The sequence below is a fragment of the Propithecus coquereli genome, unplaced genomic scaffold, assembly GCF_000956105.1.
Source record: "Propithecus coquereli isolate 6110/MARCELLA unplaced genomic scaffold, Pcoq_1.0 Scaffold698, whole genome shotgun sequence".
Lineage (NCBI taxonomy): Eukaryota > Metazoa > Chordata > Mammalia > Primates > Indriidae > Propithecus > Propithecus coquereli.
The window spans coordinates 283,928-301,421 of record NW_012153040.1 but is presented as its reverse complement, the minus strand read 5'-3'; the positions used below and the strand labels follow the sequence as shown (position 1 = coordinate 301,421).

The 17,494-nt window shown below is 56.9% G+C and overlaps 1 protein-coding gene across 2 annotated transcripts; it reads right to left on the bottom strand.

The window, feature by feature from the left end:
* Positions 1–3,713: 3,713 nt before the first annotated feature.
* On the bottom strand, positions 3,714–17,367 carry RAB36 (RAB36, member RAS oncogene family). Of its 2 annotated transcripts, XM_012660990.1 has the most exons (10): positions 17,293–17,367; positions 13,841–13,932; positions 11,847–11,912; positions 11,246–11,347; positions 8,702–8,766; positions 7,084–7,135; positions 6,310–6,391; positions 6,044–6,134; positions 4,388–4,507; positions 3,714–3,947 (listed from the first exon to the last, which is right to left on the bottom strand). In XM_012660990.1, the coding sequence occupies exons 1-10, from the start codon at positions 17,359–17,361 to the stop codon at positions 3,883–3,885; spliced, it is 804 nt and encodes a 267-aa protein (XP_012516444.1). In that variant the 5' UTR covers positions 17,362–17,367; the 3' UTR covers positions 3,714–3,882. The 2 variants fall into 2 exon arrangements, with proteins under 2 accessions (XP_012516444.1, XP_012516445.1); XM_012660991.1 differs by lacking the exon at positions 11,847–11,912 and having other exon boundaries at positions 3,806–3,947.
* Positions 17,368–17,494: the final 127 nt, after the last annotated feature.

Here is a 17,494-nt window from a genome sequence, read left to right as displayed (position 1 = left end):
GCAAGGTCACATGAGGCGGCACCATGTGACTAGTTGCTCATTCATTTGGTTGCTTACTTGGTGGGCTGGTGCTGGGGACACAGTGGTGAAACAGGTCACCACAGCCACCAGGACAGTAAGGGGAGAATGGTAACTTCAGTGATGCCTCAAGGATGACCAGGATCAGGATAAAGGGTGACTCAACCCAGCTAGAGAGGCCAAACCAGACATCCCTGAGGAAGCTTCTCCACGATGAGTTCTTGGGCAAGGTTTGGAGCAAGGAGCTCTCCCATGGCAAGAAAGCCGTCCCCTTGCTTCTGGACAAAGGGGAGAAGTAGTTCCCTATATTGGTCCCCAAAGCATCAGGCCTCCAGCTATTCACCCTCTTATGAAGTCCCCTTCCACACTGATTCTGAGCTTTGGCCAATGGGATGTTTGGCCAAAACGTCCCATTGTAGCAAGTACGATGCAAATGGAGGCTTGACAAGCACTTACGTACTGGGGCTTATCTTTTGGAACATCCCTGCTTGGAAACCAGCCACCATGCTGTGAGGAAGCCCAAGCTGCCGTGTGGTGAGGCCCTGCCAAGTATCCACGCACCAGTCATGTGAGTAAGGCCATTTTAGACCCTGGGACCGTCCTTCCACTGCCCCGGCCACTAACCATGGAGCAGAAGAGTCAAATCACAGACTCATGAGAAATGACAAATGGTTGTTACTTTAAGAAATGAATTTTTGGGGTGGTTTGCTACGCAGCAGTAAATAACCAAACACCCACCCCTGCCCTCTACATCCCACGTCTAACTCGTTCCTGTGCGCAGAATGTCTCCACCTGGCATGAGGCTCCTTCCGCAGACCTGCCCAGCTTTGCCCTGCAATTTTCTGTTGCTGGCTTCTGCCAAGCTCCTCCCAAGACCGGAAGATAAACAGCCTTCACTGGCTGATGACCCATGAGGGTCTTGGGGTCAGACAGGACTTCTGGAGTCTGTGAGTGAGTGATGAGGCACAACTGTCTCTGCCACCAAGGAGAGCGAAGCACAGGATTGCTCGCCAGGCGGTGAGCATCGTGGGTCAGAGTGCTATGTGTCTGCAGGGAGCACGTCTTGCTCGAGTAACCTTCCTGCCTTCCTGAGACGTCTATTGGGCCCCTACTGTGGACCCTTCCTCCTGGAGGTGCTGGGGGGATAGCGGAGGTGACAAGGTCACCAACCTGGTCTTCGGGGTCCCACAGATCAGTGGGGCACAAAGCCAGACATGGTCAATCACACCCAGGGTGACAAGTGCTGTGCGAGTCATGGGGATGCCCACAAAGGCCTCCTAGAGTAGGGGTATCCCATCTGTTGGGCTCATAAGAGGGGCAAGACAGTCCAGGCAGAGGGCCTGGCACCTGCAGAGACTCCATTGTGACCAGGGATGAAGGCTGGGGCACAGGGCCCCGTGGGGTGCTGGGCTGGGCCAGGAATTGATGGGAAAGGACCTGCTTCAAGGTGTGGCCAGCAGGAGAGAAAGACAAACGAATTATAAACAAACAGATGGACAGAGAGCAGGGAAGGGGCCAGGGGAAACGGGGAAGAATGAAAAGATGTCTCTGAAGCACTTGGACGTGGTCACTGTGGTCACTCGCTGTGTCCTGACTGCAGGGGTCTGCTTCCCTGGGCCCACAGGACCAGACCAACCTGCCCAAATTTCTCTGCCCCAGAAATTTTCTGCAAAATGTTGAAGGTGGAGGGAATATCTCTGTTGACTCCTTGTATCAAAGTGAGGGTGTGTGAGCCACACTGAAGCGATTCCCACAGAGAAGATGCTACATCAACTCGGGGTGGGGGACAATGCAGCCCTTGCATGTCCCTGGAGGGCTTAGTTTCTTGTCCTCCCAGGCCAAAGATCGAAATCAGAGAGGTCATGACTCTGCCAGTCTGGGCCTGCAGGGACCAGCTGGTGTGTCTCGGAGGGTAGCACCAGGAGAGTTCCATAAAGGACCATGCACGGAGGTGTGGGTGTACACCAGACAGCGTGGTTCAAGCTCAGGGCTGGTCACAGCAGGACCACATATCCCCACCCCCAACAATGTCTTTGGGCCTGAAGGGGCAAGGGAGGGAGCCGTGGACAGTGCCGACCCACCGTGGCCCAGCTCTCCCACCCTGTGAAGCTTTCTGTGATGCCCTGCATGCCGGGTCCTCCCTAACACACCCCCGATGCCATCTGCATCCCCACAGACTGCATCTAGTGGACCAGGCTGGGGGCCACAGTCCAAAGAAGGGCCCGGCAAGGCCTCTTTTGGAGATCCTGAATGTGCACAGCTCTAAGTACCAGGATGGCCACTGCAGTACCACGGGTAAAAGCTAAAAGCTTGATACAAACTGGATGACATATAGAGCAGGTCGAATGAAGGTGACCTCCCATCCACGAAAGAAAACTGGCCACTGCTAAAGGAACGTGTAGGCTCTCCACAGGGGAGGGTCCGGTGGCAGCTCCCTAGGAAGGCAGGCTGCCGGGCAGTGTGTACGCACGGCGTCATGCTAGTGAAACGACAAACAAGCCAATAACATTGCAGGGGGGGTTTCCACTCTGTATTTTATATGCTTTGTACTGTCTTGTTTTACAGGAAGCACACACAACTTTAAAAGCAATTTGCATAAAGAAGTGTTTTATATATGTAAAAAAAAAAGAGAGCTAAAAATACAGTGAAGAAGGAACGAACAGGAAGAGATGCCAGTGTTTTTCACTAACTGCTATTTGGCGATCGCTGTGCGGTGACGAACATTTGCGGGGCACCTGCAGCGTGCCAGGCACTGGGAGGACGGCGCTGACCTGCAGGCTGCCTGCAAAGTGCTCACCATCTACAGGAAGCAGTTGGGGACACCAGACATACCCACCCGCCTATGGCACAAGGTGGGTGGGGAGGAGAGGGCATAGCCAGGGTGACAGGACCATGGAGCTGGTTCACAGTGGTGAGAAGACCTTGTGGACAAGCACTCTGGGCAGAGGGTGCTCCTGCCTGCTCTGTGTGCAGGAGGAAACAGTGGAGACAGGAACATGCTAGACTCTGGAGGCCTCGGGAGCCTCCAAAGAAGTGTGGACACCATTACACAGGGCCTAAGGGACATGCAGGCCAGAGGCGGAAAGGGATGAGGAGGCAGCAGTGGGCACAGGCCTGCCATGAGTGCCAGAGCAGGGCAGTGCCACACTCAAGGGCTGCAGAGTGAGTTACCCCAGGGTGGCTGTGCAGCCCTCCTCCTGCAGCAAGGCCAGGAAAATTCACCATCCAGATGCCTATCCTGCCCGGGGCCGCCTAGAGCCTGTGGCAGAGTGACAGTGGACAGCGAGGCTTGGAGCTCCAAGGCCCAGAACTACAAGCTTCCTACAGACAACAGAAAACTCGAGAGGGGGATGGCAGGTGGGTTCTCCCTCAGGTGCCGACTTTGACGAATGCAGGTTGCCTGGAACACGGTGATGAGGAGGGCTGTGAGGCCACACCCAGGATGGCTGGGAGAGGTGCTGGGGTCAACTGCGGATGGGGGCCATGGGCAAAGGGTATGGGCTGGGGCAGTAGCATCCCTAGTTAGCAGTCCTGAGGCCTTTTAAGGCCAAGGGAGACCGTCTGACGACCCTGCAGGTGGGACCAGCCTTTCAGGGGATCACTGCAGTGCCCCCACCCGCCAGGCAGTGTGGGACCCCCAGGCAGCCAGTTGGGGGGCCTTTCCTGGCTCCACGACCTGCCAAAGAGAAGTGGCCGAGCCCTGCGGCTCTGCACAGTGGGTGGGTGAAGGGCCCAGAACATAGGCCCTCCACACCTCAAGGGCAGACACGCTGCAGAGCTCGGCCTCCACGTCACCCCTCCACAGGTTCAGAAGTTGCTGTCCGTGAGCGTGGGGGGTGCGGAGGCCTCTGATGCAGGGCCCAGCTAACAGCAACCTAGGCTGGAGAGCCCCCTGCCCTCCTGGCTCTCAGGCGAACTTCCCTTCATTCCTGTAAGGAGGGGAAAAGTAATCCAGCATCAGCTAAGTGGCAGGAGCCACCCCAACCCTGAAAGCCAGAGCTGTGAACTTGGGCTATCGGTCAAAGCCTAGATGACTTGGCACAGGCCAAAAGGCCTAGGGTGCATTCCGGGTGGTAGAACAGAGTGGGCAAAAGCACAGACTGAAAGAGCCAGAGCCAGGTATGTCTGCAGAGCCTAGGATGCCTAGCCGGCCCGTGAGGAGGCTGTCAGGAGGGCCCAGGAAGGTGTCTGAGCTGGCAAGTGGGGTCAGGGAGGCTGCAGGCCTGAAGGCAGGGTGACACTCAGAGAGGAGCATCAAAGGACAACAGAGGGAGGAAATGGCAGGGTCACAGGTGACAGAAGAATGGTGGATGTGGATTTTAGGCCACGAGCCTGTTCCCCAACCCGACCTAGCCACGCCTGTACGCACGGATGAGGTCTCCGTCGCCGACCTGGAGCTGGGTGCTGCTCCGCCTCTCCAGGTCCTGCAGCACCGAATGCTCGAACGACAGGGCGGCTACGCGGCTGAAGAACGCCTTCACATTCTCCCCTGTGGGCCCGCGAGACAGCCATGACCCCATCTGCCTCTGCCCTTGCCCCTGGTTGTATTTGGTGCAAGAGCCAGGGCGGCCCACCCCGAGGCTGGCTCTAGTGCCCCTCCCAGAGCACCCCTGACAGTAACAGTAAGCACAGGAGGGTGAAGTCCCACCCGTGTTAGACAGGGCCTGCCAGCCCGACCTCCCACCTGGCTCCATCCCACTCCCACCCCGGGTGACCTGCCCAGGCCGCTCCCTCAAACCTCTGAGCCTTCCTTTCTCAGCATCTACTCTTCCAGTCAGCTACTACTGAGGACCTGCTATGGGCCAGGTGCTGGGATGTGTGGAGCTCAGGACAGACATGTGTCTCTGCTCTCTTGTCACTTTCGATAGCTGCCCAACGGGGCCATGAGGATTAATGCGCTCCCACAAGGAGCCTTTGTGCATCCTCCTCCAGGGGGAGGCAGCTGCCCATCGGGGAGCAGGCGGGGCTCCAGCCCCCAACATGCATACTGCACACTGCCCTTGTGCAGCTAGCAACCTCAACATCTGCATGGGCAGGCCTGCTTGGCCCATAGCAAGCTGTCTGTAAACTGTCCCTCTGACAGGGGAGAGCAGGTTCTCACAGGGTGGAAGGGACACTGTCGAGAAGGCCAACAGAGGGCACCAGGCATGGCGCTGAAAGGTGTTTGCGTTGGGCTGGAGGTGGCATGACCCTCAGTGCTCACTCCATCCCTGGCCTGATATTCACTGTCCCCCCTTGCCTGGGGCAAGGACTACTGGGCCTGATACCCGAGTCTGCAGAGCCCCAGGGGCCCACTGCGTGCTGGGCACCGCACGTTGTTTCATTTCACCCCCGAACGACCTGTGTTTTCAGCCTGCTCTTTGCGTCTCTGCATTTTCTAATTTTTCCTCAGTAAGCATGTGTGGATTTTTGTGATTTAAAACATGGTTTTTCATTAACAAAAGCGAGCTTCAGCCCGCTTCCCAGATGAAGGGACTGAGGCTTGGAGATATTGGGCATCTTGCCAGGGGCTGGGGGCCCAGCGTTGCCGGGGGCAGACTGGGTGGGGAGTGGGATGGGTGAGAGCTGGGGGCCACAAGACACGGTGACACCGAGGAAGGAGCAGGAGCACCCCCTTACTGGGCCCTTCTGCATGCTGGGCAGTGTCACACACCTGGCATCTGAGGGGCAAGGGCAAGATGGTGCCGTGGTTACAGGGGTTTGGATCCCGGCCCTGTCACCTCTTCCCTGTGTTCCTGGAAGTGACTTCACAAGGATAAAAGGAACCTGCCTCACAGGTGGTGTGGGGGTTGCCTTGGAGAACATGCCAGCACAGCACGGGGCCAGGGTCGCTATTCCCCTATCCATGAGGCAGGCCTCCCAGCCTCCTAGAGATAAAGGGGCCTCCTCTCAGGCAACAGAAGGCACTGCCAGTCACCAGCAAGGCTGGGCTGTGACGCCAGCATGCGCAGGGCCACAGAAGGAAAAGCCTGGCCTGAGAGCAGCGCTCTGGCCCCACCACGGCGACAGCCCGGGCTCCACTCACCGGTCTTGGCAGACACCGACCAGTACTCAGCCTGCATCTCATTGGCCAGGTGCACAGCCTCCGCTTCGGCCTGCTCACACGCTGCCCCTGACTGGAGAAGGGCCCTCGCTGACCCAGTGATTGGCCCTCCTGCAGGGAGGCCCCTGGGGGTAGGCAACTGCCTGCTTCCCACTGTGCCGCCTTCCTTCCTCCCTCCCTCCTCAAACGTGGGCATTCCCCACCCCCCACCCCCCAGTGCCAGCCAGGCCTCCCGCCGCTCTGCTCACCAGAAGGTCCTTCTTGGTTCCCACGAGGAAGATGAAGCAGGAGCTCGCCGCGTTCTCCCGCAGTGCGTCCGCCAGCCACTGCCTGGAGTGCGCAGGGGAGACAGGCTGAGAGACGCCACCCACCCACCCACCCCCCAGGGCTGGGACCATTGGGCCGGGAGGTGCAGGGAGGGTGCCCTGGCCCACACTGGCTGAGCAGGACGCTGGTCCCACAGAAGGGCCCTGGCTGGACAAGAGGAGGTGGGACTATGAGAGCACCGGTCAGGGGCGCTGAAGACCCCACCCTGGCCCTGGCTCTGCCCGCACTCGGTGAGACCTTGGGTGAGTTCTGCACTTTTATCAACCGGAGTGATCACACCCGCCTCCCTCATAGGGTTTGGAAGCTACTGGATGCGAATGCCCCAGACAAAGGTAAGGTGAGAAGGCTTTGGGTCCATCAGCTGGACGGCTCCCGGCAGAAGCACGATGGCCTCCCAGAATTGGTCACATTGCCAGTTCTCTCTGCACAAGCAGGTGCCAAGTTCATGTCCCTTCAGACTAGACTGGCCAAAACATTTTCAGGGCCCAGAGCAAGGTGATCATGTGGGTCCCCTCATTCAAAAATTATTAGGACTTCGAGATGGTGACAGCAGAGTATTAAAGCGAGCGCGGGCTCTTTGGAGCACGTGCCCCAGCACGACCATGCTGGCCTTGCACTCATGGGCGAGGGTCAGGGAGCCGTCAGGCAGCTTGCTGAACCGGGGGGAAGCGCAGGGGCCGCAGCGCCAGACTTGCCTGGTGTGCGCCAGAGTCTGCACGTCAGTGAGGTCGAAGGCTGTGATGATCACTGGACACTCGGAAAAAGTCAGCAGCCCATCAGCCACAGGTGAGGCAAACACAGTGTGACAGAGGGGGGCTCTTTGTCAAAGGAGGGCCCAGGAGGAGCTGAGCTCCTGAGGAACTGCCAGGGCGGCCCCCAGGCACTCAGCACCAGACCCCACGATGGAGTCTGGGGAGGAGGTACCCCACGGCTGCCTCCCAGGCCCACCTCCATACCGCCCTCCCTGACCTGTGCCCAGCAGCCTGGCCCCAGGGCAGAACCCAGGGAGGGCGGATGAGGCGGGCACGGGGCACGGGGCACGTGGACTTTGGCGTCAGAGACCCTCTGCCACTTACGACTAAGGGAGCTCGGGTGAAGGCCTTAACTGCTGACAGCCTCAGTTTCCCCCTCTGTAAAATGGTGAGAATGATACCTCTAGCTCTCAGGGCTGCTGTGAGGATTAAACGAGTGGCTGTTTTCAAAAGCTAATAGTCCAGGACCTGACTCGGGCGATTTCAACAAATGGCAGCTGTGGCTGTGGTGATGATTAGCAACAACCAGCTTAGGAAACTTCTGTGGAGCTGGGTGGGCAGAAAATGATACAGTCCCCACCCTCAGATCCTGTGGTGTTGGGGTTTTCGGGGAGTGCAGGGGGGGAGGACATTCCAGGAAAATGGCTGCTCTCTACTGCCCCCCAGGGGCGTGAGCGGGGCTGGACAGGGGCTTCCTCTGCACTTGGCTGAAGGCTGCAGGAGAGCCCTGTCCGCTCCTGAGGCAGAAGGACAGGGATGACAGCAGCCTCACGCCTCATGCCCAGGACAGAAGCAGCCCCTCTCCCAGAAGAGAGAGGCCGCGAGGGTGCAGGAGGCCACGCAGCCACGGCAGGGCTGAGCTCCAACCCACGGCGAGGCGCTCATGGTTTGTTTCCTGATTTTGCTTCTTTCAAATCGTAATGAAGGTGTTATGATTTTTTTTCTTACTACTACTGAGTAGACATAATGGCACCCTGTAATTTGAGTCTGGTTTTGGATGCGTCTGGCAGTTCTCTCACATCTCCCACTGAGCTCCAGCCAGCAGAGGAGCTTACACTGCTGCCTCCCGCCACCGTCAGCCCTGCCCAGTGCCCGGGCTGCCCTCGGCCCTGGAGGTGGGGGATGCCAAGCCCCACTGGCCCCCACCAGGGACCTGGCAGTCCTCCCGTGGTCCCCCTGTCACTCCTCCTCTCTGGCCCAGCACCCTGCTGCTGAGACAGGACAAGCCTCTCCCCACCCCCGGGAGTCCGATGCGGCTCTTCCTTCTTGGGGCCTCTGGACAAGTACTTCCCTCTCTCGGGATCTTTCTGAGCTGATAACTGGGGCTGAGACTTAAAGCTAGCACCCGCCACCACAGGGTCCCCAAAGGATGTGGCTGCCAAAGCCAGCCAGGCGTGAAGGCAGCATCCCTGTCCCCAAACAGCAGCCCAGTGTTTTCTCGGCAGTTCTTGGAGGCCAGAAAACTGGTGGCTGCACAGAGGACCTGGGCTTCCTGCTGTGCAGCCGAGCAGGGAGCCCCTGCTGCACGTGGCTGAGGGCCCCGACACCACACGCTGCTCACCCTGGGCACCCCGGTAGTAGGCAGATGCGATGCACTTGAACTTCTCCTGCCCGGCTGTGTCCCAGCTGTGCAGTGGGAGACAGAGAAAGGGAAAGCGGTGGCAGGTTAAGCGATCAAAGGGTTCTGAGCCAACAGGCGAGTGGGACTGTAGGTGGGAGACCTGGGGGCCCACGCCAGTGTGTGAGCTTCAGGAAGTGTCTGCTGTGACCCTCTATCCCTGCCCCCAGGTCCTCATGATCCTTTCCTGGGTGCCTGGGTGTGGGGGTTCTTTTCTCACTGCAGTCACAGTGCCTAGGGGCAGGGGGTTATGGCATTAGTAGTTCCACTGCCTGGATGAATGGAATTGCAGCTCAGTCTCTTCTGGCTGGGATACTAAAAAGGAGTATATGGGCCTGGCATGGTGGCTCACGCCTGTAGTCCCAGAGCTGTGGGAGGCCAAGGCCAGAGGATCACTTGAGCCCAGGAGTTCGAGACCAGTCTGGGCAATGCAGTGAGACCTTGTCTCTATAAAAATTAAAAAATTAAAATAAAATTAGCCAGGCGTGGTGGCATGTGCCTGTAGTCCTAGCTACTTGGGAGGCTGAGGCCAGAGGATGCCTTGAGCCCAGAAGTTTGCAAGGTTACAGTGACCTATGATTGCATATGACTGTACCACTGTACTCCAGCCTGGGTGACAGGGAGAGACCCTGTCCCTACAAAAAAAAGGAGCATATGGCACATGATGTGACTTGCTCTAAAGATGTGGACAACCACCTGCAGAGGAGACTCTGTGAATGGCACTGGGGCTCCAGGCTGGGCCTCTGCCACTTGCTTGTGTGTGATGGGGGCAGTGCTTCACCTTCTGCACTGCTGGTCCCAGGTCCCTAACAGGGGCACCAACAGGTGACTCTGAGCAGTCAGCTCCAGCTCTCTGGAATACCCTGTTGAGAAGGACTTAGGAGCCCTGGATCCAATGGAAAAGAATGCAACAGTTGATTAATGATGCCTGCCATGGGCATAGTCTAGCAGAGGGAAAGGCCCACATGCTGAGATCTACCCGCCCCGGTTTCGAACAAGGCAGGTGTTCAATATGCAGGGATGAGTCTGAAAATCCACCCTACTTTAAAGTAAACAGATCAGAATTTAATTTTTCTCAGTAAACTGAAAAGTAGATAAACCACAAACAAGATATCGATGGTCTGCAATCTTTTTCAAGGGATCCAGCATGATGTAGAACTTTTTCTGCAGGCTTCATTTTTTTATTAATTGACTGCTATTTTCTTTCATTTCTGAAGAAAACTCTGGGGGGAGGAGCTGGGGGTGGGGCCCATTGGGAGGCTGGTAACGGCCTCAACATCAGACAAGAGGCTGAGCCGGGATGGTGTCCCTGTTTTGTCCTGGGCCCTCTGATGAGATACAGCCTGTGGTCGCAATGGGGAGCCCGGCCACATGCCACTCTCTCTCACTCCCCCCAGGCTTCCCCCGTGGGCACTTGCTCTCCCAGCTCTCCAGCTGCCACCGTCCTGAGGCCCTATGTTTTCACAGCCTCTTTTGCTCTGGACTGACACTGCGCTCTCCTTCGGGCAAGATTTGGTATCCCCTGACTGCAGGAGCGCAGGGGCTGTGGAGGTCCTGAGCTATGGGGGCGCTGTCCCGACAGAGTCAGGAGCTCAAGTCCAGAGTTGCCGCGGGCTCAGCCCAAGCAGGGCCAGAAGGCTGAGGAAGGACTCTGGGAGACAGAAGGGGAAGGGGACCAGGACAGAGGCCTGGCGATTGCCAGCAGGCAAGTGGGGGAACAGGGGTAGCCACGGAGGAGAGTATAGGGAGGGGAGGGGCCCCTAGGGAGAATGAGGTCTGGCGCCTGTGCATCCTCCAGGTTCTGGGGGAGGGGGCAGATCAGGCGCAGAGCAAGGTGCCAGCCAGCGTGGGACAGGGTGAGCCCTGGGGGGAGGCCTGGGCCCTTGGGAAAGAAAGCAGCGGGAGGGGAGGAAGCCAGTGGACCACTGAGAGGCAGGTGCCTGGAGCTGGCAGGGAAGAAGACAGACAGACAGACAGGGGTGGAAGGAAAGCAAGGTGGGGGACCGGGAGCCAGGGCAGTGACGTGAGGAGGAAGATGAGTATGTCAGGCCTGAAGAAGGCTGTGGACAGCGCTGCCTCCACTGGGCCCTCCCTGCCTGAGCCTGGCACGCAGGGACTGGATTTGACCCCACTTCGCAGGTGGGGACAGAGGCTCAGAGTTCAGAAGGGACTTAACTCCCCACTGGCCTGGAAAGTGGGATCATGGGAGGTCTGAGGGGGATGGGCCTGAGCCTGGGCAGGGGGTGGGGGCACCAGGGGAGGTTGGGGGTGGGTGGGCAGGTCAGCCTGTGAGGACCTTCCCCAGATGTGATGACAACTGTGGGGACCAGGGGGGCTCCAGGGACTCGGGGAGCCGGGAAGTCTGCTTTGTCCAGACAGGTCCTCACTGAGCAGCACCATGGGGCGCAGTGGAGGAGGAGCTCCCCAGGGTTTCCCGGGTGTCTCCAGGAAGCCCACCCACAAGCCACGGGAGAGCCAGCGACTTACATCTGGAGGCTGTAGGGAATCCCTGCGATCTCAAAGCGCTCGATTTCGAAGTCCACCCCAATGGTGGCCTTATAGTCTCGGTCAAACACATTCTTGCAAAACCTGTGGGAGGCGGGGAAGGCATCAGAGCAGTGTCCTCACAGAAAGGTGCACGGAAGCTTCGCTCAGGACAGCGTGAATCTGGAGCCAAATGCGGTCCACCAATATAGGAGTGACAAGGAAATGATGGCCCAACGAGGCCATGGACAGACAGAGCAGCCACCAAGAACGGTGTGCGGGAAGGGAGGCTGCAAGAGCCCCGAAAATACTGCATTTAGAAACTGAGTGAAACTGAGTATCCATTCATGGGGGGTCAAGCCCATAGCCCCAGGGGGACAGTGTGACAAATGCCAGCCTCCTAGGATGCCCTACTGTCTGCCCAACCCTACCATCTCCCTAATTTCTTGCACCCCTTCCCATCTGGCTCCCACCAGGCTGAGGCACAGTGGTTCGTGGCAGCCACACGGTTCCCACTATGACAACGTCATCTGTGCTGCCCAGGCAGAGATGTGACAACCTGGTGCTGGGAGGTGTAGCCGATGGGGCCTAGGGAGCTGCATACCTGTGGATGAGGCTCGTCTTCCCCACATAGAGATCGCCAACGACAACCACCTTGGAGAGTCTGAGCCTGTGGGAGAAACATCCATGTTGTTCTCAGGCAAGGTCTTTGGACATTCACAGGCCCTTCCTTTCCTGAGCTCCTGGATACAGGACAGGCCACCCTGCTGAGACACTCTGTCCCTCAACCCCCTGGCCCTCAGAGGGGAGGGTGGGAGAGCCTGGGTTTGTTCTGGGGACTCTGATGCCTTTGGGGTATACCCCAGATCCCACTTGGCCAAAGTCCCAGTACTGAGGTGGACATGACAAGAGGCTGAGTCACAGGCCGAGGGGGCAGAGGCAAAAGCCCAAGGTGGGCTGTGGTAACCGAGAGCCATGGTCACGTCCAGGGTGGGGGAGCTACGCTGAGAGTGCAGACAGGTGGCCTATGTGCAGGGAGGCACCAGCGCAAGGGTGGGTGGGCAGCCCCTGCATACTCCTACATGCACCCTGGGGCTGTGTGCCTGTCTGGGCTCTGGCTCCTTGCAAGCAGGCACTCCCTGACTAGGACACCACTGTCACCTGCTCACTTGGAGGTGTCCGAAGGGTCAGAAAGGCCAAGGGGCACAGCACGGGCAGGACTCAGCGTTGACACATCTGCGCTGTGGCTTGAGGCAAGTTGGCTCTGAAGTTTTTGGGCTCTCTGGGGACACTGCTCATTGAGAGCAGCCACCAGCCTCACTGTGTGTGCATCCTGCACTCTGTGCAGCAGCGTTTCTGGGACCAGTTTGTTTGCAGACAGGGTCTCGCCATGTTGCCCAGGCTGGTCTCGAACTCCTGGGCTCAAGTGACCATTCAGCCTCAGCCTCCTGAGTAGCTGGGCCTGCAGGTGAGCACCACCACGCCCAGCTTCCTGGGACTTAGACTTGAAGACTTTCTGCAACTCATCCCAAAGGAGCTCAACAGTTGCAGCAACCAACCTGGGTAAACAGCTGACAGGCACTTCCTCTGCCTGCAGACAACAAGAGGGTATCTCTGTGTCACCCAGTGACCTGGCCTGCAGTTCACCTTGCCATGTCTGTGAGGGCAAGGGCTGTGTCTACCCTGCTCCTGGGCAGCTCGCTCATTCTGGAACAGGCTGGCTCTGACCCCATTTCTCAGAGGAAGGAGTAAAGGTTCTGGCAAAGGTCTTGAGGCAGGAGCCCTCTGTGCCTCAGTTTCCCCACCTCCAGTGCTGTTGTGCGTGTCAGGGAGATGATCTGCATGCAGCACCAGATGTGGCACCAGCACTCCCAGCTGGTGCTGTCACTCTCATCCCATGATCACAGCCCCTTTGGCCATTCTGACCTGAGTGCTGCCTCACTCTGTGCAGCCTTGGGGACCTCTGAGCTGGGCTGTCTTCCAGCCTCACCACACTGTGTGGCACCTGTGAGCTCAGCCAACTCCTCGAGCAGACTGTGAGCCCCTCAAGATGAGGGGCAAAAGCAGGCCCTCGTACCTGTTTGTTAAAAGGAACGAGTGCTGCAAACCCCTGTGCTGGTGGTGGCTGGTGGTGGCAGGTGGTGGCAGGTGCTTTGGAGGCAGGAGTCCTCTCTGGCTAGGTCTAGTGAGGCATCCAGACAAGTAAACCTCCAATTCTGTGAGGTGAGTTCTTGGGGCACAAGAGCACACAGCCCAGGCTGGGGACAGTGGTTGTGGGGGGTCAGAGAAGGCTCCCAGAGGACCTGACACTTATGCTGAGACCTCAAGGGGAAAGGGACAGAGGAAATGAACCTGTGTGGAGACCCCAGGCTGAAAAATCACCTGCACGACTTGCTGGAAAAAAGGAAAGTTGTTCCATATGGCAGAGGCGTGTCAAGGGAAGCCAGATAAAAAGCCCAGCTGTTTTCAGGCCTATACTGGGTTGCACTGGCCTGGTCTGTGTAAGCGTTTCATTTGTTCATTCTTTCATTCACACATTCATTCATGTGCTCATTCCTTCCTGCCCTCTTGTCCCCAATCCAATGCCCCAGGGCTCACCCGACAGTCCCCGTGTTCCTGCGCTGGCAGGCCGCGCTGACCTGCCCATGGAAGTGGTCCTTGAGCTGCAGGCAGGCTTCAGGTGTGTACCACTGCAAAGAGACAGACACAGACAGACAGACCAAAACATCATCCTGCAAAGCTGTGGCTCCATCCCCGGAGCTGGGCAGCGAGGGGTGACTTACTTCCCAGCCTTCCCTCTGGAGCCTGTGGCTGGCAGCCTCATTAGCTTTCCCCACCCCGTCATGTCTGTCCTTGAGGCTCCGGGGTCTTGGGAGTCCAGAGGAGCCAGGCCAGATCAAAGTGCCTAGGTGGGGACTCGGAGATTTGGGTCTCCCCTGGGGGGTTGTCCCCTTGCTGCATACATGTGACAGGCTGCTGCCTTCTCTGGGCCTCAGCCCTCTTGGGATAAAGCAAGAGGGGACAACGAGGGCTCTTTGGTTCCCAGATCCTCCCATACTGTCTATGGATCTCTGATGCCATTTTTGTTTAAAAAATATGCATACACGTGTCTGGAAAATGTCCTAGGAGGCACTTTCTGTCTTCCGCATTTCTGGCAAGGTGGGACAGAGCAGTGTTTAGGAGCCTAGGCTCAGGGTCAGGAAGAACTGCACACAGTCCACCGCCCTTACCTGCTTTGCCCGATTTCTCCGAACTTTAACTTCCCCATTAGAGACTTGAGGGCATAAAACGAGACAATGTTTGTAAAGCCATCAGCACAGAGCTGGCCTGGCACATACTAAGTGCTCGATAATGTCCGTGGCTATTAACACGTCATCACAGGTGTTGCATGCACATTTTTTGTTTCTGTTTTGAGACAGGGTCTCACCCTGTCACACAGCTGGGGTGCAGTGGCACAATCGTAGCTCACTGTAGCCTCGAACTCCTGGGCCCAAGTGATCCACCCACCTCAGCCTCCCAAGTAGCTGGGACTACAGGTATGCACCCTCATGCCTGGCTAATTTTTAAATTTTTTGTAGAGACAAGGTCTCACTATGTTGTCCAGGCTAGTCTTGAACTCCTGACTTCAAATGATCCTCCATTCTCCTGCCTTGGCCTCCCAAAGTGCTGTGATTACAGGCATGAGCCACCACACCTGGCCCACATTTGTTTATAATTAAAAAAATATGATACTAACAAATTAAAGATGACAGTTATTTTTTGCCATGAGATTGGCCAAGGCTAAGTATGGAATGTGGCAAGGATGTGGGGAGAGGCTGCTGGTGTGATCTGTGTACCGCAATGGTCCCTCCATCACCTGTTCTGTCTCTCTGGGCTCTGCTTCCATCCACAGCCCTCCTACCCAGCCCTAGTGTCTCTTCCAGGTTTGGGGGCATCAGTTGGGCTCTGCCACGGCCCAGCTGCCCTCTCAGCTCCAGCAGTGATAGAGGCAGCAGGGACTGTGGAAGGAGCTTCGCAAAGGGCAAATTACAAAACCTCCCTGGGCCTCAGTTTCCTTATCTGTAAAACTAGATGCTCATACAGCACCCTTTCATGTGGTCTTTGGAGGAGTAACTGAATAATGCAGGTGAGCAGCTTAGCCCAGCAGTCTACTCTTGTGCAGGAGAGCATCAGCGACCTTAGGAAAAAGTTGGCTGATTTTTCCTGTCAACTTCTATGACAGCTTTGAGCTGGGGGCAGGCCCAGACACAGTGGCCATTAGAGGAATCTCACTGTTCTGGACTAACTAGAGAATTGTGGTAAGGAAGGCTGCAGGATAGAAGTGTGAGCCAATTTTAGAGACAGGAAAACTGAGGCACATTGAATGAAGGGAAGGACTTTCCCAGACAGCACACTATAGACCTAGCCCGACCTGACCACAAATTTCTCAGGTCTGAAGTGGTGTGGCCCTGGGAAGCAGGATGAAGGTGGCCAACAGTGGCCTGTGACCCCTGAGTCCTACAGGCAGGAGGGGAGAATCTCACCTTCTCGGCAAACAGGATGGATGCCCTAGGCTGCCTCCCTGGGGCAGGGAGCTCTGGAGCCAGATGCAGCCAGGTCAGATCCGAGCTCCATCATGCCCAGCTGTGTGACATCATGCACCCCCTCCCTACCTCCCCGATCCTCACTGTCCCCCTCTGTCAGTGGGGTCCTTTGTCCCGTGAGACCTGAACTGTTTTGTGTCAATCATGCTTCCCTTCCTTTTGGTTCATGAAACACCAGTCTCCATCATCCCTAGTTACACTGTCAATTGCCTGGGCCTCTGCTGAGATGGGAAGTCCAGAGGGAATTGTTCACAGACATGAGACACAAAGGCTTCCTCTGTGGCTGTGCGAAGAAGGAACTTAGGGAGGAAGGTAACGACGGGGGACGGAGGAATGGCCACAGAGCCCAAATACCTAGGGTCTATGGTCACTTCCTCCTCGCCAGCCTGGGCACAGGATCCAAAAGACCAATGATACAAAAGACCATTCATTCCATGGAGAGGCTCTCTCTCTGCCTGGCCCCAGCCATATGGAGGCAACCGCTGATTGTATGGGCTTATGTATTGTTTCAAAAATATTTTCTGCGTGTATAAACAAACACAGACATTTCTTCCTCCCCCTCCTTGTTCTGACACATGGGAGTGTGCTACACACGCTCTACGGCGCACTGCTCCACTCTTTGCGTTTCTGCTTAACAATTTACTTTGGCTGTCACTGCACGGCAGCCCCCGAGGAGGTGCCCCCTTCTTCCTCGCGTCCGTGCCAGGAACAGCGTTACTTGTTTAACCAGCCTCCTTTCAGCGGACATTTACATCGGGTCTGATCTGCTGTTACAAACTGCTGCAACACCTGTCCTTGTGCACTGCACACCCATGCCAGGGTAACCACAGAGCAAATTCTCAGAAATGGAATGGCTGGATCAGAGAGCAGGGGCATCTGCGATGTCGGTAAATATTGTCCCACTGCCCCCTGCGGAGGTTGCACTGATTTGCATCCTCTGCTGCAATTAACAGTGGATTTTAATAAAGACAGAAAAGAGCTATGAGTTTTCAGCAGAAATTGAAGGCAGAATGGCAAAGGGAGAGAGCCCCAGATTTGGGCTCAGGAGACTAGAATGCTGACTAGAATGCTGACGGCAGTAATGATAATGAGAACAACAGCCGCCATGACTGCAAGGGAGCTTCTGTTTACCATGGAATTACCCTCACGTAGCAAGTCTGAGAGGCCGAGCCGCTTGCCCATGGACACACAGCTTAATGATGGAATCAGGACTCACACCCAGGACTCTCTGACTGCTAAGCCCACACCCTTATAAACCTCCATGCCACACCGGCACCCGCCCGGTGTCACCATCCACTTGCTGGCCTGCCTTGGTTAAGTCAATGTCCATTGTCACGGCTTCTCAAGGAGAAGCCTGGTAAATCTGACGAGGGACAGACCTCCTTATTTCTGGGGGCAAGTGCAAACTGGGTAGAGCTGGGGTGGCCGCAGCGTCAGGAGAGCAGTGCAGACATAACGACTCTCTACCTTAGGGAAGCTGGCGATGACGCGGTCCCGGCTCACAGGGAGCCCCAGAGGAGCCAGGGAGGACCTCATTCTTCCAGAATCCTATGGACACAACGAGGGGAGAGAGCCAGTTAGGAAGCTATGCAAATCCTTCTCACCAGCTTTAAAAACAGATCCAGGCCTCCCTCTCCTCCTCTCTCAAGGATGAGGAGCCGGGTGAATC